This window comes from Pseudophryne corroboree, chromosome 2, assembly GCF_028390025.1.
Source record: "Pseudophryne corroboree isolate aPseCor3 chromosome 2, aPseCor3.hap2, whole genome shotgun sequence".
In the NCBI taxonomy this organism is placed as follows: Eukaryota; Metazoa; Chordata; class Amphibia; order Anura; family Myobatrachidae; genus Pseudophryne; species Pseudophryne corroboree.
Window position 1 is genome coordinate 599,533,978 of NC_086445.1, and position 26,635 is coordinate 599,560,612.

A 26,635-nucleotide genomic window follows, 5' to 3' on the forward strand; every position below is an offset into this window, starting at 1 on the left:
GCTTGTCGTCAGGCTACCATCCGCAGTCTAATGGGCAGACTGAAAGGGTGAACCAGTCCTTGGAGCAGTTCCTCAGGTGTTATGTCTCCAAGTGTCAGACTGACTGGGTTGCTCATCTGTCCATGGCGGAGTTTGCCTATAACAACGCGGCTCACTCTGCTACAGGGATCTCTCCCTTCCTTTGTGTGTATGGGCATCATCCTAAGGCCAATTCTTTTGACCCCCGGGACTCCACGCCTGGTGGTTCCTCTGTGGTTTCGGTCCTTAGAGGTATTTGGAGGAAAGTGAAGAAAGCCCTTGTGTCTGTGTCATTAGTGACCAAAAGGGTTTTTGATAAGCGGAAAAGACCCTGCAGCTTCAAATTAGGAGACTTCGTCTGGTTGTCTACCAAGAATTTGAAGTTGAGACAGCCATCTCATAAGTTAGGCCCCCGGTTCATCGGCCCTTATAAGATCACCAGGGTTATCAATCCGGTGGCATTTCAGTTAGATCTGCCCCGTTCTTTGGGTATCAATAAAACATTTCATTGTTCCCTTTTAAAACGGGCGATTAGTAATCCTTCTTCCAGTGGAAGACCTTCCCCTCTTCTGATACGTGGCCAGAGGGAGTTTGTTGTTGAAAGGATTCTTGACTCCAAGATGGTTCGGGGTCGGCTGTCATTTTTGGTGCACTGGAAGGGGTATGGCCCGGAGGAGCGGTCGTGGGTGCGCAGTTGTGATCTTCATGCCCCCAGACTGATACGCTCTTTCTTCTCGCAGTTCCCCGATAAACCCGGTGGTAGGGGTTCTTTGACCCCTCGTCAGAGGGGGGGTACTGTTAGGGTCTCCTGCCCTGTGCTGCCACGTCGTCATGGCAACCGGGAGACAAGTGCTAGCGGAGTAACCTGAGCGCAGCTGATACTCCGGTTCGGGTCTTTTGCTGTGCAGTGGTTACAGGCTCTGTGCACGGCAGGGGATCCGGTGCTGGTTTTTGTGCTCACAGTCTGTGAGGTCTGAGTGGGGCGTGGACAGCACCTGCTATATAAGGCCTCTTCTCAGGTTAAGCAGATGCTGCTGAATCTTTGTTGGTTAGTCAGTTCCTGAAAGATAGCCAGTACTGTGTAGCTTTGTATTTGTTGTTGCTTACTGCAAATAGGCCTGGGGATTTGGTACTACACTCTGCCAATCCAGACCTAGCAGTAAGACTGGAGTCAGTCGTTTAAATTGCTGGGGTTCTTTTGCTACTCTGTGAACTTAGCAAGTTTGCGGCTGTATTCTCAGACTTGCCTGCCTAAATCCTGTCTCACTGTGCAAGGTGTTCTGGTGTCAGTTTAGTGGCAGTAAGCTGAACCTGTGCACTGCAAGTGAGGATTAGGATTGTGGGGACTCTCCTTGTGTCTATCATTCCATCTCTGACCAAGGAGTTTACTGCCACACCCGTTGGTAACCCTATAGGGTTTTGCTGTTGCCCTTAGCAACAGCATTTCGGGTTCTCTACGTATTAAAACACAACATCTTGCTTTTTCCATCTGAGCATTACTAATACTAGGGAGACACCCAGTTTCTTAGCCTCTGGGCTTCTCTGTTCACTTTGTGTTTATTTTGTTACCCTATCACCTTCTGTGTACGTAATGTCATATTCCCCAGTCTGTCTGTGAGTTCATTTGTTTTGCATCCCTATCCGTTCAGACACCAGTACATTCCTGCAGGCACTGGTGTGCATAACAGTTCAAACACCAGTACATTCCTGCAGGCACTGGTGTGCATAACAGTTTAGACACCAGTACATTCCTGCAGGCACTGGTGTGCATAACACTATACTAGTGGTTCCGGATTGGCCAAGAAGAGCCTGGTACCCGGAACTTCAAGAGATGTTATCAGAGGACCCATGGCCTCTGCCGCTCAGACAGGACCTGCTGCTGCAGGGGCCCTGTCTGTTCCAAGACTTACCGCGACTGCGTTTGATGGCATGGTGGTTGAACACCGGTTGAACACCTAAAAGAAAAAGGCATTCCGGAGGAAGTTATTCCTACACTGATTAAAGCTAGGAAAGAGGTGACCGCAAACCATTATCACCACATATGGCGGAAATATGTTGCGTGGTGTGAGGCCAGGAAGGCCCCAACGGAGGATTTCAACTGGGTCGTTTTCTGCACTTCCTGCAGTCAGGAGTGACTAGGGGCCTGAAATTGGGCTCCATTAAGGTCCAGATTTCGGCTCTGTCCATTTTCTTCCAAAAAGAACTGGCTTCACTGCCTGAAGTTCAGACTTTTGTTAAAGGAGTGCTGCATATTCAGCCCCCGTTTGTGCCTCCAGTGGCACCGTGGGATCTCAACGTGGTGTTGGATTTCCTAAAGTCGCATTGGTTTGAGCCACTTAAGACCGTGGAGCTAAAATACCTCACGTGGAAAGTGGTCATGCTGTTGGCCCTGGCGTCGGCCAGGCGTGTATCAGAATTGGCGGCTTTGTCATGTAAAAGCCCTTATCTGATTTTTCATACGGATAGGGCGGAATTGAGGACTCGTTCCCAATTCCTTCCTAGAGTGGTATCAGCGTTTCATGTGAACCAACCTATTGTGGTGCCTGCGGCTACTCGGGACTTGGAGGACTCCAAGTTGCTGGACGTAGTCAGGGCCCTGAAAATATATGTTTCCAGGACGGCTGGAGTCAGGAAAACTGACTCGCTGTTTATCCTGTATGCACCCAACAAGCTGGGTGCTCCTGCTTCTAAGCAGACTATTGCTCGCTGGATCTGTAGCACGATTCAACTTGCACATTCTGCGGCTGGACTGCCGCATCCTAAATCGGTAAAAGCCCATTCCACGAGGAAAGTGGGCTCTTCTTGGGCGGCTGCCCGAGGGGTCTCGGCTTTACAACTTTGCCGAGCTGCTACTTGGTCGGGGTCAAACACTTTTGCAAGATTCTACAAGTTTGATACCCTGGCTGAGGAGGACCTTGAGTTTGCTCATTCGGTGCTGCAGAGTCATCCGCACTCTCCCGCCCGTTTGGGAGCTTTGGTATAATCCCCATGGTCCTTACAGAGTTCCCAGCATCCACTAGGACGTCAGAGAAATAAGATTTTACTCACCGGTAAATCTATTTCTCGTAGTCCGTAGTGGATGCTGGGAACTCCGTAAGGACCATGGGGATAGCGGCTCCGCAGGAGACTGGGCACAACTAAGAAAGATTTAGGACTACCTGGTGTGCATTGGCTCCTCCCTCTATGCCCCTCCTCCAGACCTCAGTTAGGATACTGTGCCCGGAAGAGCTGACACAATAAGGAAAGGATTTTGGAATCCCGGGTAAGACTCATACCAGCCACACCAATCACACCGTATAACTCGTGATACTATACCCAGTTAACAGTATGAAAAATAACTGAGCCTCTCAACAGATGGCTCTAAACAATAACCCTTTAGTTAGGCAATAACTATATACAAGTATTGCAGACAATCCGCACTTGGGATGGGCGCCCAGCATCCACTACGGACTACGAGAAATAGATTTACCGGTGAGTAAAATCTTATTTTTAGTTGGCATGGCGACTGTCGGGATTTTCAGGCTTCGGGATGTAGGGGGAGGTTTTGTGACCGCTGGTCACATAACTACATCCCGTATATACTGCTGCACCTTTGTATAATGCCCACATGAGCCAGATCAGATGTGTGTGTGTAAATGTGGCTCTAATACTAGCCAGTGCCTCCCCAGCCACTGACATCACTGCATGTCACTGGTGGCCTGCATGTGACATGGTGCACTGTTCTATTGAGTATGGCTGAGTATGAAGAGGTAATTGTGTTATTTTTTCAACCTGTAGTTATTTACACATGCAGAACCAAGTAGGTAGAAAAGTTCCAGTTCAATAGTCATTCCTGTATCCGTATTTACTTTACTATCCCCAGTAAGAGAACACGGCCATCAATAGGGGTGTGTAAGTGGGAGCAGGGTACAGGGGACGGCACCATTGTCACCCCACAGCTCCTGCATCTGGCTAGCAGGGTGCCTGGAACAGTGCCATACTTCCCGGTGCTAGTGACCCCTTCGGTACAATGTCATGCACCCAGGGGGCAGGGCCGGCACAGGCTGTCCTGTTACAGCACCGTGTGTAACACTATGAATTAGATGTTGTACTCACTCTTGCTGTTTATGGGGCTGATGCAGAGTGAGTACTATGCCTGTTTGTAGTGTAGCTTATGTGAAGTCTCTCTGTGCTTGTTCACAAAAAGAACATGCAATTTGCATGTATGCAGACTGGTGCATATCCAGCACTATCTGGCATATCCGGCAAATCCTTACAACAGGAGAGGCTGAACGGTAGAAAGAAGGGCTGTCTGACATAGGCTGAGCAAAGTAAGGGTCTGATTATGCAAATGCCATTCACGCAGACCTGCAGTAATATAAATATATACCTGCTAGGGGGTATATACTCTGCATCTGCTAAAGGCAGATGCAAATACATGTTGATGCTGGTGATGATGACTACCGACGCGGAGTCAGACATCTCACGATATGTGCAACTCTGGAAGAAGGCAGAAATATTTGCATGTGCTTATATCTTTTAGAGTCATCTACGTATTTTGCCAACAACTATATATTATGTTCAACCATTCGTTATCAATTACTGAGTTGTTTGAGTATATCTGTTTGCACAATATGTAAGTTTTTATACACCCTATATAACAGGCATGAATACTTACTGTTATTGGTCTTCCCTCTAAGGAAGAGTAGGAAAAACGAGGGGACAGACTTAGGGGGAGATTTAGTAAATCTTGAAGAGAGTTAAAGTTGAGAGTAATAAAGTACTACCCATTCAGCTCTTAACTGCCATGTTACAGGCTGCGTTTGAAAAACGTCAGGAGCTGACAGGTTGGTACTTAATCTCTCTCAGCACTATCTCTAACTAGGGTTGTGCAAGCGTTGCTGCTCTACACAGTGCACGGCCCTGTGGGTGACACCGTCGCTGCTCCACAGACCCAGCATTTGGCTAGCAGGTTGCCTAGAATGGCACTCTGCAGCCATAATCTCTGCTGCAGCACTGGCTGCGGTGTGCTTTTGACCCTCCAGACAAGCATTCTGCAGTCTCTGTTGCCCGCCACTTCCCTATGGAAATGCTGCACTTACCAGTGACCCTGCCCCCTTAGTGACATCATTGACCCCGCTGTTGGTGTCACCACTTCCTTTGTGCCACCATTGGTCAAGGCCAGTGGTCAGGGGTGTGACCGACACAGGGTGCCGTACTGCCCAGTCACGGCACTGTAAAGGCAACTCTGTATGTGTATTGGTTTGGACTTGAGTCAGGTATAGTACAGAGGTTCTCAAGCGTGGTCCTCAAGGCACCCCAATGGTCCAGGTTTTAGGTATTTTCATGGATCAGCACAGATAGTTAAATAAAATTGACTGAGGTACTAATTAAGGGGCAGATGTATTAACCTGGAGATTGCATAAGGAAGTGATAAACCAGTGATAAATGCAAGGTGATAACACACCAGCCAATCAGCTCCCATATGTAAATTAACAGTTAGGAGGTGATTGGCTGATGCATGCATCACCTTGCATTTATCACTGGTTTATCACTTCCTTATGCCATCTCCAGGTTAATACATCTGCCCCAATGTCACCTGTCGCCAAGTATGGATAAATTTAAAACCGGGACAGTTGGGCTGCCTTGGTGACCACGTTTGAAAACCTCTGTTATAGTATATGAGGGAGACATTTACCTATATCTAATCTGTTGCCATATGTTATGTATTGTCTGTGTGTCAATTTTTCCAATGTGATGCATGCCATACAGTGGGCCTCAAAAAACACCCTTACAGGGTATCACACATCGGAGTACTGAACCCCGTTACTGTGTCTGGTGGTGTCACCTTACTGCCATCTGTGTCCCCACTGACCACCTGCAGCATCACTGAGACCTGTAATTGCTCATCTGTATTCGCTTCCCACTGTTCTACATTATGGGCGTTGTCATCTTGGACAGTATCACACGATCCATAGTCTCCACCAACTCTGGTCACATGATTCATCCGGCTTATCAGCGCTAAAGGTGCCCTATTTAAACCAGAAACTGCTGACAGCTCATTGTCAGTTCAACATCTCTATCTGAGGATCAGTACCCTGGCTCCTAGTTTAGTATCTGCTCCAGTATTTCTACACAGTATTCTGTCAAGTGAAATTCAGAAAAATTACTCTCTGGTCCAGTGCACTGATTGAGGACTCACATGCAGCAAACTTGGTACAAGAAGCTACTACCACTGGGCATGTGCAGCAGCTCCACTCTGTTCCTTAAACTGCATGATGTGGCAGCAGCTCTAGTAATCATATACCGTTGCTCAGGGCCGTAACTAGGTGTGGGCGGATGGTCCGTAGCGCACAGCGTATTTGCAGCATCCACCCCATTTGGCCACCGCCAGCAGCAGCGCTGAGCACTACCTATAATATATCATAACAGCGTTGCATCCAGCTCCTTCTCTGCTGGACGCACAGCTTCTAAAATACTTTACAGGTGGCAGCAGCAGCGCTCCCCCCCTCCCTTGACTGCAGCAGCGTGCTGAACACACAGAGCCATGACGCGCCTCCGGCTCCTTCTGGTGGGCAGCTGCGAAGAGGATGGTAGAGTTTTAATTAGCGGGCCACAGCAGCTCCATACCCCATTACCCGCATGGAGACATCCCTCGCTGTGGCCATGGCCGCCTGCAGCTCAGATCACCTATGGGTGGGTGCTCTGAAGCAAGTCCTGAGGGGAGGGGGGGTTTAGCTGCGGCGGTCGCTGGGTGAGTGGAGGGGTGTTTACAGCGGTAGCCAGACCTGGGAGGAAAGGATACTTGTGGTGGCAGGTCCATGGAGGGGTGGTCAGGATATTGTAACTGGCCGGGCATTAACTGTCTCCACTGACGCTATGTATCGCTCACATGTCGGAGGTGCTGACAGGGGAGGTCACAGGTGAGTGTAATACTTTTATTTTCTCTCTCTCTCTCTCTCTCTCTCTCTCTCTCAGACTCTGCCTGCCTAATGTGTAAACAGGGGGGCTCTGCCTGTGTAAACAGGGGGGCTCTGCCTGTGTAAACAGGGGGGCTCTGCCTGTGTAAACAGGGGGGCTCTGCCTACCGCTATGTGTAAACAGGGGGGCTCTGCCTACCGCTATGTGTAAACAGGGGGGCTCTGCCTACCGCTATGTGTAAACAGGGGGGCTCTGCCTACCGCTATGTGTAAACAGGGAGACTCTGCCTACCGCTATGTGTAAACAGGGGGACTCTGCCTACCGTTATGTGTAAACAGGGGGACTCTGTTGCCGTAATGTGTAAAAAGGGGGACTCTGCCTGCCGTAATGTGTAAAAGGGAGCTATGTGTCCACGCCCCTTCCCCATGAAGCCACGCCACTCTATTTTTTTGTGTGCACGCACTGGCCCTATTTTGTATATATAGGGAGGAGGGGAGGGGGGTGCCGATGTGGTTTCTTGCACACAGTACTGTCTAGTTTCGGCACTTCAATTGCTATTGTCATAATTTGAGCCACTTGGTAAGAGGAGGGGGGTTTCTGGGCATTTTTCCTTTTTTATTTTCTACATGTATTGAAATGTATCATTCCATCTGTGTTTTTTCATAGATAATAAACATTTCCTTACATATACAGTAGTAGCTAAAATTGTGGAAACCTTTTGGAAAATAATTACGTGAAGAAGGTAACATTTACAATGAAATTATAAGTAAAGTAGATGGCTACATAACTAAAGAAGGAACTTTGAAACTGTGGAATAAATATAAACAGACTCAGGGGTATTTCAGACCTGTTCGTAGCAACAAACTTGTTAGCAGTTGGGCAAAACCATGTGCACTGTAAGGGGGGGGGGGGGGGGGGCAGATATAACATGTGCAGAGAGTTAGATTTCGGTGGGGTGTGTTCAAACTGAAATCTAAATTGCAGTGTACAAATAATGCAGCAAGTATTTACTCTGCACAGAAACAAAATAACCCACCCAAATCTAAAGGCCCATACACACTGGGCAATTTTGAGCTGAAAGCAGCTCACTTTTGGTGTTTTGAGCTGCTTTCAGCACAAAACCGCCAAGTGTTTTTTTCCCCCGGCGATGAGTGATCAGCGCTGATGCGCTCCCCCGCTTCATCACCAGCGGCCGCCGTTAATCTGCTGGTATAACCAGCAAATGAACGGCGGGGTGAACGGCTTTCCATAGTGTCCATGGGCGTCGGAACTGGGGGGGCAAGGGGGCAACTCGCCCCCCCCCCAAATATAGAGAGGCGCCGACAATGCTCATGCAGGCGCCTACATTCACTGCACGGAGCGGAGGTGCGGTCTTTCTCCTGACCGCACATTGCTCCTCCGCTCCTCCTGTACATTCACTGCACGGAGCGGAGGTGCGGTCTTTCTCCTGACTGCACATTGCTCCCCCGTGCCTCCTCCTGTACATTAGCGCTCGGTGAGAACTTCTGCGCATGCGCAGAAACACCGTAAAGACCAGCAAGACATGGCCGCCGGGGGGAGCTGCTGCGCATGCTAGTCACTGCTTGCAGAGCCCGGCCCGCGGTTTCTACCGGCGCGTATTTGATTGCCGCTGGCCAGCCTGTCACTCAATACTGTGCTGCCCCACATCATAGCACAGTAGGAGGGAGAAGGGAGGCTACTGAGAGACACACAATGAGGGGCACAGAGTGAGGGGGTAACAGAGTGAAGGAGTGGCCACACACACACATATTATATATATATATATATATAATATGTGTGTGTGGCCACTCCTTCACTCTGTTACCCCCTCACTCTGTGCCCCTCATTCTGTGTAACACACACACACAGCCTCCGCCGACCACAGCCTCCTCTGCACCGCTGCTGCTGATCACAGCCTCCCCCGCCGACCTCAGTCTCCTCTGCACTGCCGCTGCCGACCACAGCCTCCTCTGCACCGCTGCTGCTGATCACAGCCTCCTCCGCCGACCACAGCCTTCTCTGCGCCGCTGAAGCCGATCACAGCCTCCTCCGCCGACCACAGTCTTCTCTGCACTGCCGCTGCCGACCACTGCCTTCTCTGCACCGCTGAAGCCGATCACAGCCTCCTCCGCCAACCACAGTCTTCTCTGCACTGCCGCTGCCGACCACTGCCTTCTCTGCACCGCTGAAGCAGATCACAGCCTCCTCCGCCGACCAGTCTTTTCTGCACTGCCGCTGCCGACCACAGCCTCCTCCGCACCGCTGCCGCCGACCACAGCCCCCTCCTCCTCACCGCTGCTCATTAGGTAATCTAACCCTGCTGCCTTTCTCTCTCTCTACTGTATGTCCTTGCTGTCTCTCTGTCACTCTCCTGTCCCCGCTGTCACTCTCCCTGTCCCTATGTCCCCGCTGTCACTGTACCTGAATTTTGGCTCATACTGTGTGGCATAATGTAAATTTCGGCTCATACTGTGTGGTGTAATATGAATTTCGGCTCATACTGTGTGGTGTAATGTGAATTTGGCTCATACTGTGTGGTGTAATGTGAATTTCGGCTTATACTGTGTGGTGTAATGTGAATTTGGCTCATACTGTGTGGTGTAATGTGAATTTCGGCTCATACTGTGTGGTGTAATGTGAATTTCGGCTCATACTGTGTGGTGTAATGTGAATTTCGGCTCATACTGTGTGGTGTAATGTGAATTTCAGCTCATACTGTGGTGTAATGTGTATTTTAGCTCATACTGTGTGGCGTAATGTGAATTTCAGCTCATACTGTGTGGCGTAATGTGAATTTCGTCTCATACCATATGGTGTAATATGAATTTCGGCTCATACTGTGTGGTGTAATGTGATTTTTCACTTTGATCTACAGTATGGTGTCCAATCATGTCAGTTATTATTATTATTATTATTATTATTATTATCCCCTTTGGCTATTGTGCCTATATATAGGTATATACAGATAGATATAGTGTTTGTGACATATATTTGGGTTGGGGTCACATTACCGGCGGCCGGGATCACATAACTACATCCCATATATTTTCCGTACAGTATGCTGCAGCATGTGTGGTGAGATGGTCACTAGTATAATGTCACGCCAGCTTCTGAGGGGGTTAACCATTAGCCCTCCCTAATCCTTTAATTGAATGAATATATTAACCCCCTCATTACCTCCCTCACTACAATCAAAATAAGTATTTCATCTTCATCTAGTTAATATCCCGGCTATCAGGATCCCAGCGTTTAGGATTTTGACAGCCAGGAATGCCGACAGCACTCGCCAAGGCTATTCCCACTTGTGGGTGTCCTCAACACCCATTGAGTGTGAATAAAACCTGGCGCATGACGAGAACAGCAAGCCCGAATGGGGACTCTTTTCGTTCACCCCGCTGCCGGTTTCTGGCAGCCGGGATGCCGCTGTCAGTATATTGACAGGCGGCATCCTGTCCGCTGGGAGATCATTACCATCCCATAAGGATATACAGATATAGCCATGCTCATTGTTGCCGCAATGCGTACGCACGGCGTATGCATCGCGGCAGTGCGCATATGCACTGCACTGTGACTAAGTGCAGTCAGCGATGACACCATAGTAGTCAATTGCATGTGCGTGCGTACGCTACATGCGCCATAGACGTGGGCACACTAGTCGCACCACGCATCATGGCAACAATGAGCTTGGCTACATGTGTAGGGTAATGAGTGCCAAGGTTCTGTAAAAAAAATGTAGTGTCAAATATATGTTTATGTAAATGCTGTGATGGCACCTGCAGGAAAGGAAAAAAGTGCGGCAACTTAGTTGTTCAGTGCCACTCGTTTTCCCCACCAGTCATACCAGCAGAAGCAGGTGGTGACACTAGCTCTAGCTGACCCTACCTCATGTGGCAGTTTGAGATCATTAAGGGGGGTACTCACGGAGCGATATGCTAAGCAATCTGACTAGATTGCTTCGAATATCAGCCTGATCGCTCTGTGAGTACCCCTTACAGCGATAGCGAAGCGCAGCTCCGCGCATCGCTATCGCTGCTGCTAGATTGGCCTGCATGCAGGCCAATCTAGCAGGTCGCTCACTTCACCCGCTGGGTGAAGTGAGCGGCCCCCCGTCTCCCCCCGCACGCTCAGCACAGATCGCACTGTGCTGAGCGGCGGGAGAGATGTGTGCTGAGCGGTTCGCTCAGCACACATCTCTCATGCATCGGCCCGTGGGTACTGGGCTTTAGCCCCATCTAAGGTGACCGGTAGCCAATTCAAGTGTTTCCCTGCTACGTGGGGCACATGGTGGGAAAATTTAAATTGCACGAGCGTTCGCAAGCTGATTGACAGGAAGAGGGCATTTGTGGGTGGTAACTGACCGTTTTCTGGGAATGTCAGGGAAAACGCTCCAGACCCGATCGCCCTGATTCCTTCGCACTGGAGGAGTAAGTTTTGAGCTACGCACAGACTGCACACACTGCACAGAATGGGAAAAACATTCGATGGTGAGTGTGATGTGAACGGATTTGCAGCTGTCCGCTGCCTGAGGGGAATTTTCGCACAGCGTACACATGGAATCGCACACTTGCACGTGATGAATTTTCACTCCCCTTGGGCGGAGACAATCTGATCGCAGGACAGTGTAATTTGCAGCACAGCAATCAGGCCCTGTATTCGGCTTTTCTGGGTGTGGTAATTCAGTGTGGATTCAGCCTTTTCAATGCATTTCATAAGCGATTCAGCAATTTAGGGGCGCCGAAATGAGATTATATCTTGCCCCCCCCAACCTAAAAACGTTCTGACGCCCCTGATAGTGTCCTACTATGGAAAGCCGTTCACCCCCGCTGACATCGCTGGACAGGAAGGAAAATTGCTCAGTGTGTATGCACTGAGCAATTTTCAGCCCAGCGATGTCAGCGATCATCGCTGTGCATACACGCTGGCCAAAAACGGCCAGTGTGTATGTACCTTAACTCTCTCTGCAAATGTTATATCTGCCACACCTGCAGTGCACATGGGGGGTCATTCCAAGTTGATCGTAGCTGTGCTAAATTTAGCACAGCTACGATCAGGCACTCAGACATGCGGGGGGACGCCCAGCACGATCAGGCACTCAGACATGTGGGGGGACGATCAGGCAGAGGGGATCGCTAGGCAACAACGGCCTTCAGCCATCTGGCATGCGTCGGCGCACTGCGGCGCTGGCGCATGCACAGTTCTGACCGGATCCCTGCGCTGCGATACACTACAGCGAGCGATTGGGTCGGAATGACCCACATGGTTTTGCCCAACTGCTAACAAATTTGCTGCTACGATCAGGTCTGCATTAGGCCCTCAGTTTATTCCGAAACAAACTGGTATAGTTAAGGAAAGATCCCCAACACCATGCTGTGATAGAAGAATGAAACAAACTGGGCTTCAGAGACAGAAAAAGATCGTCTGAGGCAATTCAAAATGATTTATGTGAACTTGGTGTAAACATCAGTGCCAGGACTGTTCGACGCAGACTTCAATATTTAATTATAAACACCAGAATTCCAAGAAAAAAAAATCACTTTTATCTCTCAAACTAAGACAGAAAAGATTAGAATGGGCTAAAAAGCATTATTAAGTGGTCAGAAGAACAATGGAACAGTGTCATCTGGAGTGATGAAACCAGAATATCCATATTTGGTAGTGATGGAATGGAATATGTCCGCAGAAGAATTGCAGAAGATTTGCTACCTGAGTGCACAACACCTACCATGGGGTGTGGTATGGTATGCCGGCGGCCGGGCTCCCGGCGACCAGCATACCGGTGCCGGGAGCCCGACCGCCGGCATACCGACAGCGTGGCGAGTGCAAATGAGCCCCTTGCAGGCACGGTGGCGCGCCACGCTATTTATTCTCCCTCCAGGGGGGTCGTGGACTCCCACGAGGGAGAATAAGTGTCGGTATGCCGGCTGTCAGGATTCCGGCACCGGTATACTGTGTGCCGGGATCCCGACAGTCGGCATACTGAAGACCACCCCCTACTATGAAGCATCCAGTTAGTGTTATGCTGTGGGGATGTATGACAGCAAAAGGTGCGGGACGAATGTGTGTGATCAATGGCATTTTAAATAGCAGCAAATAAATCAGTGTCCCACAGTGGGGAGGAGGGAGCAGTTGGGGGGAGCACAAACTGTGCAGAGCAGTGGGTAAGCAGCTGGTGAATAGATGGTGTGCGCATGCGCTTAGCATCTATACTCAGTGCAGAGAGAGCTTGGGGGCAGCCCAGCATAACGGAGAGTGCTGGGCATACCCCCGCAGTGCCAGAAACGGGAGTAACATGAGGCCTGTCCCCTTATCCCTAGGCCCCACCCCTTTTCTGACTTGGTCGTGCTTTTGATACGCCAAAGGTCCAGATCCACAGGCCACCAATGTTGGGAGGTATGAAATTGCAGCAAAAGGCTTCCCAACGAAGTACTAATGAATATTGTGGGCCATTCAGATCTGATCGCAGGACTACAGGGGGAGTGGATTTTCGCTGTGTAGGTGTGCGATCACATGAGTAGCTGAGCTGCACAAACTGATTTTGTGCAGTCTCTGCGCAGCCCAGGACTTACTCTTACAGTGCGATGAGAACAGGCTGATAGGGATCGGAGCTGACGTCAGACACCCTCCCTGAAAACGCTTGATCACACCTGCGTTTTTCCGGACACTCCCTTAAAAAACGGGCAGTTGACATCCACAAACGGCCACTTCCTGTCAATCTCCTTGTGAACGCCAGTGTGAATGGATCCTTCGCACCATCCCGTCGCTGACCGGCGAAGCCCGTTGTAGCTGTGTGACGCGCTGGCGCAGTGTGGTGCATGCGCAGTTCGGATCTGATCACCCACTGTGCGAAGAAGCACAGCAGCGATCAGATCTAATGACTCCCTATGTGTGAAACTAAGAAATGCACTTTCCCACAGTTAAGTACATATAACTGTTTTCAAAATGTAAAATTGTGTTACAATGAACTTTATATTATGTTGTATTATGTTCTAAATTAAATTGCCATTGTAATGACGTTATAATTCTTTTTTTTTATAATTCTAAAATATATTAGTGCTATAAACTGTTAAACGTCAAAAATGCACATTTTCAAAAAGGTTTCCACAAGTTTGGCCACTACTGTATGCTTGTTGTAGGATTTGTATTTTAGTACACTAACAATTTTGAGACAATTGCCACTTCCAAAACTCCTTATTTTAAACATACTACTGTCTACATTTAAATACAGCCTATTGACTTAGAACCTCATGAAATACAGCATATAATCAATTGATCTCAGTTTTGCATATTGATCCATATGATTCTCTCTGTATTGTAAGGCAGTAATAAAGATGCTCCTAATATTGTAAGTAGTGATGTGCACCGGCAATTTTTCGGGTTTTGTGTTTTGGTTTTGGATTCGGTTCCGCGGCCGTGTTTTGGATTCGGACGCGTTTTGGCAAAACCTCCCTGAAACTTTTTGTCGGATTCGGGTTTGTTTTGGATTCGGGTGTTTTTTTTTTACAAAAAAACCTCAAAAACAGCTTAAATCATAGAATTTGGGGGTCATTTTGATCCCATAGTATTATTAACCTCAATAACCATAATTTACACTCATTTTCAGTCTATTCTGAACACCTCACAATATTATTTTTAATCCTAAAATTTGCACTGAGGTCGCTGGATGGCTAAGCTAAGTGACACAAGTGGCCGACACAAACACCTGGCCCATCTAGGAGTGGCACTGCAGTGTCAGGCAGGATGGCACTTCAAAAAAATTGTCCCCAAACAGCACATGATGCAAAGAAAAAAAGAGGCGCACCAAGGTCGCTGTGTGACTAAGCTAAGCGACACAAGTGGCCGACACAAACACCTGGCCCATCTAGGAGTGGCACTGCAGTGTCAGACAGGATGGCACTTCAAAAAAATAGTCCCCAAACAGCACATGATGCAAAGAAAAAAAGAGGCGCAATGAGGTAGCTGTGTGACTTAGCTAAGGGACCCAAGTTGCCGACACAAACACCTGGCCCATCTAGGAGTGGCACTGCAGTGTCAGACAGGATGGCACTTAAAAAAAATAGTCCCCAAACAGCACATGATGCAAAGAAAAAAAGAGGCGCACCAAGGTCGCTGTGTGACTAAGCTAAGCGACACAAGTGGCCGACACAAACACCTGGCCCATCTAGGAGTGGCACTGCAGTGTCAGACAGGATGGCACTTCAAAAAAATAGTCCCCAAACAGCACATGATGCAAAGAAAAAAAGAGGCGCAATGAGGTAGCTGTTTGACTAAACTAAGCGACCCAAGTGGCCGACACAAACACCGGGCCCATCTAGGAGTGGCACTGCCGTGTCAGACAGGATGGCACTTAAAAAAAATAGTCCCCAAACAGCACATGATGCAAAGAAAAAAAGAGGCGCAATGAGGTAGCTGTGTGACTAAGCTAAGCGACCCTAGTGGCCGACATAAACACCTGGCCCATCTAGGAGTGGCACTGCAGTGTCAGGCAGGATGGCACTTCAAAAAAAATTGTCCCCAAACAGCATATGATGCAAAGAAAAATGAAAGAAAAAGAGGTGCAAGATGGAATTGTCCTTGGGCCCTCCCACCCACCCTTATGTTGTATAAACAGGACATGCACACTTTAACGAACCCATCATTTCAGCGACAGGGTCTGCCACACGACTGTGACTGAAATGACTGGTTGGTTTGGGCCCCCACCAAAAAAGAAGCAATCAATCTCTCCTTGCACAAACTGGCTCTACAGAGGCAAGATGTCCACCTCATCATCATCCTCCGATTCCTCACCCCTTTCACTGTGTACATCCCCCTCCTCACAGATTATTAATTCGTCCCCACTGGAATCCACCATCTCAGATCCCTGTGTACTTTCTGGAGGCAATTTCTGGTGAATGTCTCCACGGAGGAATTGATTATAATTCATTTTGATGAACATCATCTTCTCCACATTTTCTGGAAGTAACCTCGTACGCCGATTGCTGACAAGGTGAGCGGCTGCACTAAACACTCTTTCGGAGTACACACTGAAGGGAGCGCAACTTAGGTAGAATAAAGCCAGTTTGTGCAAGGGCCTCCAAATTGCCTCTTTTTCCTGCCAGTATACGTACGGACTGTCTGACGTGCCTACTTGGATGCGGTCACTCATATAATCCTCCACCATTCTTTCAATGGTGACAGAATCATATGCAATGACAGTAGACGACATGTCAGTAATCGTTGCCAGGTCCTTCAGTCCGGACCAGATGTCAGCACTCGCTCCAGACTGCCCTGCATCACCGCCAGCGGGTGGGCTCGGAATTCTTAGCCTTTTCCTCGCACCCCCAGTTGCGGGAGAATGTGAAGGAGGAGCTGTTGACGGGTCACGTTCCGCTTGACTTGACAATTTTCTCACCAGCAGGTCTTTGAACCTCTGCAGACTTGTGTCTGCCGGAAAGAGAGATACAACGTAAGTTTTAAATCTAGGATCGAGCACGGTGGCCAAAATGTAGTGCTCTGATTTCAACAGATTGACTACCCGTGAATCCTGGTTAAGCGAATTAAGGGCTCCATCCACAAGTCCCACATGCCTAGCGGAATCGCTCTGTTTTAGCTCCTCCTTCAATCTCTCCAGCTTCTTCTGCAAAAGCCTGATGAGGGGGATGACCTGACTCAGGCTGGCAGTGTCTGAACTGACTTCACGTGTGGCAAGTTCAAAAGGGTTGCAGAACCTTGCACAACGTTGAAATCATTCTCCACTGCGCTTGAGTCAGGTGCATTCCCCCTCCTTTGCCTATATCGTGGGCAGATGTATAAGCTTGAATGGCCTTTTGCTGCTGCTCCTCCATCCTCTGAAGCATATAGAGGGTTGAATTCTACCTCGTTACCACCTCTTGCTTCAGATGATGGCAGGGCAGGTTCAGGAATGTTTGGTGGTGCTCCAGTCTTCGGCACGCGGTGGCTGAATGCCGAAAGTGGCCCGCAATTCTTCGGGCCACCGACAGCATCTCTTGCACGCCCCTGTCGTTTTTTAAATAATTCTGCACCACCAAATTCAATGTATGTGCAAAACATGGGACGTGCTGGAATTTGCCCAGATGTAATGCACGCACAATATTGGTGGCGTTGTCCGATGTCACAAATCCCCAGGAGAGTCCAATTGGGGTAAGCCATTCTGCGATGATGTTCCTCAGTTTCCGTAAGAGGTTGTCAGCTGTGTGCCTCTTATGGAAAGCGGTGATACAAAGCGTAGCCTGCCTAGGAACGAGTTGGCTTTTGCGAGATGCTGCTACTGGTGCCGCCGCTGCTGTTCTTGCTGCGGGAGGCAATACATCTACCCAGTGGGCTGTCAGTCATATAGTCCTGAGTCTGCCCTGCTCCACTTGTCCACATGTCCGTGGTTAAGTGGACATTGGGTACAACTGCATTTTTTAGGACACTGGTGACTCTTTTTCTGACGTCTGTGTACATTTTCGGTATCGCCTGCCTAGAGAAATGGAACCTAGATGGTATTTGGTACCGGGGACACAGTACCTCAATCAGTCTCTAGTTGCCTCTGAATTAACGATGGATACCGGAACCACGTTTCTCACCACCCAGGCTGACATGACCTGAGTTATCCGCTTTGCAGCAGGATGACTGCTGTGATATTTCATCTTCCTCGCAAAGGACTGTTGGACAGTCAATTGCTTACTGGAAGTAGTACAAGTGGTCTTCCGACTTCCCCTCTGGGATGACGATCGACTCCCAGCAGCAACAACAGCAGCGCCAGCAGCAGTAGGCGTTACACTCAAGGATGCATTGGAGGAATCCCAGGCAGGAGAAGACTCGTCAGACTTGCCAGTGACATGGCCTGCAGGACTATTGGCTTTCCTGTGTAAGGTGGAAATTGACACTGAGGGAGTTGGTGGTGTGGTTTGCAGTAGCTTGGTTACAAGAGGAAGGGATTTAGTGGTCAGTGGACTGCTTCCGCTGTCATCCAAAGTTTTTGAACTTGTCACTGACTTATGATGAATGCGCTGCAGGTGACGTATAAGGGAGGATGTTCCGTGGTGAGGTAACGTCCTTACCCCTACTTATTACAGCTTGACAAAGGCAACACACGGCTTGACACCTGTTGTCCGCATTTGTGTTGAAATAATTCCACACCGAAGAGCTAATTTTTTTTGTATTTTGACCAGGCATGTCAATTGCCATATTCGTCCCACGGACAACAGGTGTCTCCCCGGGTGCCTGACTTAAACAAACCACCTCACCATCAGAATCCTCCTTGTCAATTTCCTCCCCAGCGCCAGCAACACCCATATCCTCATCCTGGTGTACTTCAACAGTGACATCTTCAATTTGACTATCAGGAACTGGACTGCGGGTGCTCCTTCCAGCACTTGCAGGGGGCGTGAAAATGGTGGAAGGCGCAAGCTCTTCCCGTCCAGTGTTGGGAAGGTCAGGCATCGCAACCGACACAATTGGACTCTCCTTGGGGATTTGTGATTTAGAAGAACGCACAGTTCTTTGCTGTGCTTTTGCCAGCTTAAGTCTTTTCATTTTTCTAGCGAGAGGATGAGTGCTTCCATCCTCATGTGAATCTGAACCACTAGCCATGAATATAGGCCAGGGCCTCAGCTGTTCCTTGCCACTCCGTGTCGTAAATGGCATATTGGCAAGTTTACGCTTCTCATCAGACGCTTTCAATTTTGATTTTTGGGTCATTTTACTGAACTTTTGTTTTTTGGATTTTACATGCTCTCTACTATGACATTGGGCATCGGCCTTGGCAGACGACGTTGATGGCATTTCATCGTCTCGGCCATGACTAGTGGCAGCAGCTTCAGCACGAGGTGGAAGTGGATCTTGATCTTTCCCTATTTTAACCTCCACATTTTTGTTCTCCATTTTTTAATGTGTGGAATTATATGCCAGTATCAATAGCAATGGCCTACTACTATGTAATACTGCGCACAACTGAAATGCACCACAGGTATGGATGGATAGTATACTTGACGACACAGAGGTAGGTACAGCAGTGGCCTACTGTACCGTAATGCTATATATTATATACTGGTGGTCAGCAAACTGTGCAAAACTGAAATGCACCACAGGTATGGATGGATAGTATACTTGACGACACAGAGGTAGGTACAGCAGTGGCCTACTGTACCGTAATGCTATATATTATATACTGGTGGTCAGCAAACTGTGCAAAACGGAAATGCACCACAGGTATGGATGGATAGTATACTTGACGACACAGAGGTAGGTAGAGCAGTGGCCAACTGTACCGTAATACTATATATTATATACTAGTGGTCAGCAAACTGTGCAAAACTGAAATGCACCACAGGTATGGATGGATAGTATACTTGACGACACAGAGGTAGGTACAGCAGTGGCCTACTGTACCGTAATGCTATATATTATATACTGGTGGTCAGCAAACTGTGCAAAACTGAAATGCACCACAGGTATGGATGGATAGTATACTTGACGACACTGAGGTAGGTACAGCAGTGGCCTACTGTACCGTAATGCTATATATTTTATACTGGTGGTCAGCAAACTGTGCAAAACTGAAATGCACCACAGGTATGGATGAATAGTATACTTGATGACACAGAGGTAGGTACAGCAGTGGCCTACTGTACCGTAATGCTATATATTATATACTGGTGGTCAGCAAACTGTGCAAAACTGAAATGCAGCACAGGTATGGATGGATAGTATACTTGACGACACAGAGGTAGGTACAGCAGTGGCCTTCTGTACCGTACGCCTATATATTATATACTGGTGGTCAGCAAAATTATGCACTGTACTCCTACTATATACTACAATGCAGCACAGATATGGAGTGTTTTTCAGAGGCAGACAAGTTAACGTATACTGGTGGTCACTGGTCAGCAAAACTCTGCACTGTACTCCTCCTATATAATATTATACTGGTGGGCCCCAGTCCCCACAATAAAGCAGTGTGAGCACAGATATATGCAGCACACTGAGCACAGAGATGGAGTGTTTTTCAGGCAGACAACATATACTGGTGGTCACTGTCAGCAAAACTCTGCACTGTACTCCTCCTATATAATACAGCTGCTCCCCAGTCTCCACAATTAAGCAGTGTGAGCACAGATATATGCAGCACACTGAGCACAGATAAGGAGCGTTTTTTTCAGGCAGAGAACGGATAAAACTGGTAGTCACTGATCAGCAAAACTCTGCACTGTACTCCTCCTATATTAATATACAGCTGCTCCCCAGTCCCCACAATTAAGATATAAGCAAGCACAAATATTTGCATCAACAATGAATAAACGGAGAGGACGCCAGCCACGTCCTCTCCCTAACATTTCCAATGCACGAGTGAAAATGGCGGCGACGCGCGGCTGCTTATATAGAATACGAATCTCGCGAGAATCCAACAGCGGAATGATGACGTTCGGGCGCGCTCGGGTTAACCGAGCCATACGGGAGAATCCGAGTATGCCTCGGACCCGTGTAAAATGGGTGAAGTTCGGGGGGGTTCGGTTTCCGAGGAACCGAACCCGCTCATCACTTATTGTAAGGTGGTCACTAGGATGCTTTCTGTATTGTATGGCAGTTACTAGGATGCTCTATATTGTATGTTAGTAACTAAGGGGGTCATTCCGAGTTGTTCGCTCGCAAGCTGCTTTTAGCAGCTTTGCACACGCTAAGCCGCCGCCTACTGGGAGTGAATCTTAGCATCTTAAAATTGCGAACGAAAGATTCGCAATATTGCGATAAGACATCTCTGTGCAGTTTCTGAGTAACTCGAGACTTACTCGGCATCTGCGATCAGTTCAGTGCTTGTCGTTCCTGGTTTGACGTCACAAACACACCCAGCGTTCGCCCAGACACTCCTCTGTTTCTCCGGCCACTCCCGCGTTTTTCCCAGAAACGGTAGCGTTTTTTCACACACTCCCATAAAACGGTCAGTTTCCGCCCAGAAACACCCACTTCCTGTCAATCACATTACGATCACCAGAACGATGAAAAAGCCGTGAGTAAAATTCCTAACTGCATAGCAAATTTACTTGGCGCAGTCGCAGTGCGAACATTGCGCATGCGCACTAAGCGGAAAATCGCTGCGATGCGAAGAAATTTACCGAGCGAACAACTCGGAATGACCCCCTAAGATCCTTTCTGTGTTTAATAGCAATTACTTGGATACGCTGTGCATAGCATGGCAGACCCTTGGATGTTCTCTGCATTGAATGGTAGCCATTAAGATACTTTTATATATTTTCAGCTTGCGTGTCCTTTATTTCTCCCCATTTGTATGCCTGTCTGACTAGCCTGACTCCTTTTACCTCTCTTATAGTTATCCCTCCGAAATTAGATTGCACCTCTCACTTTTTCCGTGCCCCTCACAACTCACTTTTTCTCGTGTCTTTCTCACACCACCCACATCTTCTTCCACTTATGCCTTCTTCACTCATAAATCTTCCTCATCCTCTTCTACTGAAATCAATGGCTTCCCACAGGCTGCCCATCAGTAGTCATATGTAAAAAAAAATCTGTTTTTAATCATTTTTGACCTATAGAGCAGCTCCAGTGCTGCACAAATTATCAGGAAAGTGACTCCTCATATTACTGTGTACTGTATTGGTCTTGCCTACCACCAATGTGGTTAAGGATAATTATGTTCTAGCAACACCTACTTGTGTTGGCCCCACCCACAGTTGATATGATCCCATATACATAGGGCCACTGTAAATTCCCAATCTGTCGCTACTTGCAATGTATTTTTGCACAGAGAGGTAACTAGGCATTTTTAGTGCCCTGTGCTAGAAAGAGAATGGATGCCCCCTTCCCCCATATTTAAAATAGGTACTGTACAGTGCGCACCGAAGGCACGTGCAAAAAAAAAGAAGGGCATGGCTTTGTGGGGAATGGGGTGTGGCTACAGTATAGTACCAATTTACATTACACCGCACAGTGTCTGCTATTCGCATTACATCACACAGTAGTACTTCTTATACGCGTTACACCACAGTAGAGCCCCTTATACAAATTACGCCAGGTAAAGCCCCTTATACACATTACGCCAGGTAGAGCTTCTTATACACATTATGCCAAGTAGAGCCTCTTATACATATTACGCAAGGTAGAGCCCCTTATACATGTTATGCCAGGTAGAGACCCTTATACACATTATGCTAGGTAGAGCGAGTTAGGATAACACCCATAGCTGGCTTATAATAAATATTGCATATGGGATGTAGTGTTCTTATCAACAATCAATTCGTTGACAACACAATGGGGGCCCTGGAAGGCAGATACTGATGTGTCGGCACGTGTTAAATGCTACATACGGAATTGTACACTTTATAGTTGTATAAATGTACATGATTATAGTTGTGCTGTCGGCATGCATAAAATGCTTAAAGATAAACTTGCCGTCATCGCAGCTCCTGCCTTCCTTTTTCCACTTACTGCTACTCGGCACTTTGATTGTTAACAAGTTATCGTATGTATGGCATACACCACCTATTTCTTGCATTTGTCAAAAAGCAAATTTAAATTTAATTCTCTGTGTTTTAGAAATCATTTTCTGCTTCACATTTCTCTGTAAAGCCTGGATACAAGCCTCTTAACATCTAATGATTAATACATAGCATAATTACTGTGCATCCAAACAGGTGCCAAATTTCCCATCAAGTGGACAGCTCCTGAGGCTGCTATGTATGGCAGATTCACCATTAAATCTGACGTCTGGTCATTTGGAATCCTAGTGTCTGAGCTGGTGACGAAAGGAAGAGTTCCGTATCCAGGTACAAATGTTCTGCTAGGCAACAGAATCTGGGGAGCTTAGTATTATGTATAAACACACAGCTGTACTTAAATTTCACATTTATGTATCAAATATATTTAGACATATACAATATCTTCACTGTTGTAAGTGAATTTCCATAAATAAAGACAATTCTTCTCACAGGGGTGGATTGGCCATAGACCTCACTTGGAGTTATAATGGGGGGGGCTGGGAATCTGGTCTTTATTTTTTCTGCAACAATTTGTTTTCTGGGTTCTAAGGGATCTAACCACCTATGACATGGTTTTCACGGAACAGCCTACCCCTTTATAAGCCACCTACTCACCTTCACCAGGCTCCCCTCTGGTAGTGTCACAAAACACTGGCTTTACTCCTTGCACCCCGATCCAGCAACTTCCCTCAGCGGGATAACCATCTAAGTACAGCAGGGGCCATTAACCATCTGTGTGACTCCGCCGATCCACGTGTGCCCTGGTGAAAGCGGCTGTTTGGATCTGGATTGCTGTATGCTGCTGTTGAGCTGGTATCCGGACACGTCTACACTGCTGAAAATTGGGTGCCATCTGCCCATCTGTTTGCATTTTTATCAGGAGCCAAGGGTAGCAATGTGTAGATATAGGCAAATTGGATGTCTGCCCTCATTGAAAGACTACATTGTAGTCACTTCAATTAGCGCCTGCTTGTTTGTCACTTCCTTGTGCCTACTCCCTTCCAACTATGTCTTTATCCTGGGGCCCAGCCCAGCAGTGTTAATTAAAAGAGTGGCCAACAGGAAGCTGCAGTCCATGCAAAGCTTGGTTTATTGTCTTTAAGATCATAAGGGTGAATTACAACACCCGGGGGGAGCATGAAAATGGTGCCAGATGAGTGTGAGTACATGGAGGCACCAAAAGGAGTATGAGTACACACAGTAGGGAATACTCAGGAGTCAGCACATGAGTATGAGTGCACAAGGGTAAGCAGGTAAACAGGGCAGAATGGGTAAGTGGGAGTATACAGGGCTCCCTAGGTGAGTACTGTATGGGTTAATGTGCCTACCCTCTGTATTGGTGACTGTTATGTGGATTCTATCTGTGTTTCATAGGATGGTCTACAGTGTCGGACTAGGTCATGAAGGGCCCACCGGGGAAATGCAGTGATATGAGCCCATGCTTAAGGGTGTGGCCAGACTCCAGTGGGGGTGTGGCCAGCCACCACTGAGTTCTGGCTAACCAAACCACATTAACAACAATAATGCACTGTAGAAAATACACCAAGGCACTGTGCAGTATAATGTAACATATGTATATTGTATAATTTGGGAACACTAGGATAGAGTCTGGAACCTGATTCCTGGACGAGGAGGAGTTAGGCCCACGGACAGTGTGGCCCACCAGGGGTTTCCCCTGTTGGCTGGTGGGCCAGTCCGACCCTGATGGTCTCTGTACTGAATATCTGCCACTGGGGTGGTCACTGTATTGAACATGTCACTGGGATGGTCTTCAGAAAGTATGGCAGCCATGGGGATGGTCTCTGTACTCTATGGTTGCCATGAGTATAGTCAGCGTTAGGTGCTGCTTTCTTGGCACTTTATTTGTCTCTAAAGTTTGATAAATATCCCCTTTGAAGACAGTTAGTGTTTGACAGTGGATGATCTAGATCAGTGGTAGCCAACCCTGGTCATTGAGAGCTACCAACAGTTCACGTTTTCCAGCTCACCTAGCAGGTGCACAGGTGCAGTCGTTACTCACTGACACATTTTAAAAGATTCATAAATGGAGCTAATTATTCCACTTGTGATTCTGTGAGGAGACCTGGAAAACGTTAACTGTTGGCAGCTCTTGAGGACCAGGTTTGGTTACCCCTGATCTGGATTACAGTGACAGCGTTTCATCCAACAGCCAAACCTAGTTCCCAGGTTTTACTATTTTCACTACAGTGCTAAAACTGGACTGGTGTATTAATTCTGACTACTTGATCCCACCTACAAGAGACCATTTTCAGAGTTTTCCAGGGCTACTATGAATTCCCAGTCCTCCCCTGCTTTTAATTGACATATAATTATAATTTTAAACTTTGTCTTATATTTCTTATATAAAATTCTATTTTCCTATTATCTTTTTTTCTCTATACTAGGCATGAGTAATAGAGAAGTACTGGAGCAATTAGAAAGAGGGTACCGCATGCCATGTCCTCAGAGCTGCCCCCCATCTCTGCATGACCTTATGTTACAGTGCTGGAAGGGAGACCCTGAGGAGCGTCCAACATTTGAATACTTGCAGTCCTTTCTGGAAGATTACTTTACGGCCACTGAACCTCAGTATCAGCCTGGAGAAAACCTCTAAGGCCAAGAAGAGGTGACAACTAGGATCATGGAATTAGAACTCTTATGACATCTCCATTTTGAATGTTTACAAAAAAAGGAAAACCAAGAAGGTCACTTTAATAGACTACCACAAACGTGGATTGTCCATCGACTATAGGATATCTAATGCCTTATTGTCAATCAATATCTGGGTTTTATAGAGGTGCAATGAATTTCCAGGAGAACAAGCATAGAGGAATCAGGTCTTAGATGTATTTATGATAACAGACTGCATATTGACATTGATGAAGCTGTGGATAAAAATTTGTAGTATCTGCTGGAGAACATGCATTGTGAGAATATGTATATGTGAGCATACCTGGGAACTTACTGACTTTGACCCTGAGTCTCTGGAATATTCGGTATATCTCAGGGATTAATGGCTACAATCTCAGTATCACTCCCAGTTGTCTCAAAATGCCCTAGTTTCTCTTGTTACTGGAACTCTCACCTGGCACTTCGCTCCATAGCTGACTCTGCACTACGGCAGACACAGGTACCATCCTCCATGCGCCCAAGACATCACTCTGTCTCTGCCAGCAGGCTACCAGCATTGCTAGGCCACACTACACACTGGTCGGGTCCTGGGTGTTGCTATGACAGTCCAGGTCAGCTATACGCTGATCAGTCAATTATAGACTAGCCGGAGCAAGCCTGAACCACCTGGCATTATCCAGCCTATCCCTGCACTTCCAGGGGTATAAGGCTGTAGAACTGGAACACTCAAATTGCCAGTGCAACTGTTTGGCATATTGTAGTTCTTACTATGCACTGCTGTTCCTGAGCCTCCGTGACTAGTTTCCAGTACTAGTGTTTTCCCTTTTACCGGTGCTGTATTCCTTCTGGCTGCTCTGCGTATCCAGTGTCCAGGTTACTGCTACTTTGTCTTTGCTATCCCAGACTCCAGAACACAGATGGCCTCTAGATATTACTGGAATCCTGTTTCCAGCTTCAGTCTCATCTGTGTCACTACAGACCAGCAATTGTTCTTTGAGTCCAGCAACCTCCTAAGCTATTGCTGTAGTTATTAGCAGGGCTGCCATCAAGGGGGTGCCCTGTGTACAGTTGTCCCGGGCCCGGCCACTCTGACAGAGTGGAGGGCCCGGGCTGCACACACAGTCACCCGTGGACCTTTGATTGGCTCACGGATCGGCGCTGAATTGAACGGGGACACCCGCACCCGCCGGAGACTGAGGAGAAGGAGAGGCGCAGGCTGCGCTCTCCTCTCCTCACACACACAAACAGGTGAGCAGCAGGGGAGGGCTTCCTGTATATCTGGCACTGGGGGCATATCTGGCACTGGGGGGGCATGTATACCTGGCAATGGGGGCATATCTGGCACTGGGGGCATATCTGGCACTAGGGGGGCATGTATACCTGGCAATGGGGGCATAGCTGGCACTGGGGGGGGGGCATGTATACCTGGCAATGGGAGCATATCTGGCACTGGGGGCATATCTGGCACTGGGGGGGCATGTATACCTGGCAGTGGGAGCATATCTGGCACTGGGGGGCATATCTGGCACTGGGTTGGGGCATGTATACCTGGCAGTGGGAGCATATCTGTCACTGGGGGGACATGTGCATCTGGCACTGGAGGCATATCTGGC

At 47.9% G+C, this 26,635-nt stretch overlaps 1 protein-coding gene across 2 annotated transcripts in view; it reads left to right on the forward strand.

Annotated features, from left to right (window-relative positions):
- The window catches only part of FGR (FGR proto-oncogene, Src family tyrosine kinase), a 370,485-nt gene extending 344,143 nt beyond the window's left edge, over positions 1 to 26,342 (forward strand). For both annotated transcript variants that reach the window (XM_063954690.1, XM_063954688.1), the window contains 2 exons: positions 22,548 to 22,679; positions 24,797 to 26,342. In XM_063954690.1, coding sequence (XP_063810760.1) covers positions 22,548 to 22,679; positions 24,797 to 25,005 — 341 coding nt within the window. In that variant the 3' untranslated portion in view covers positions 25,006 to 26,342. The remainder of the gene's footprint in view (positions 1 to 22,547; positions 22,680 to 24,796) is intronic.
- The last annotated feature ends 293 nt before the right edge of the window (positions 26,343 to 26,635 follow it).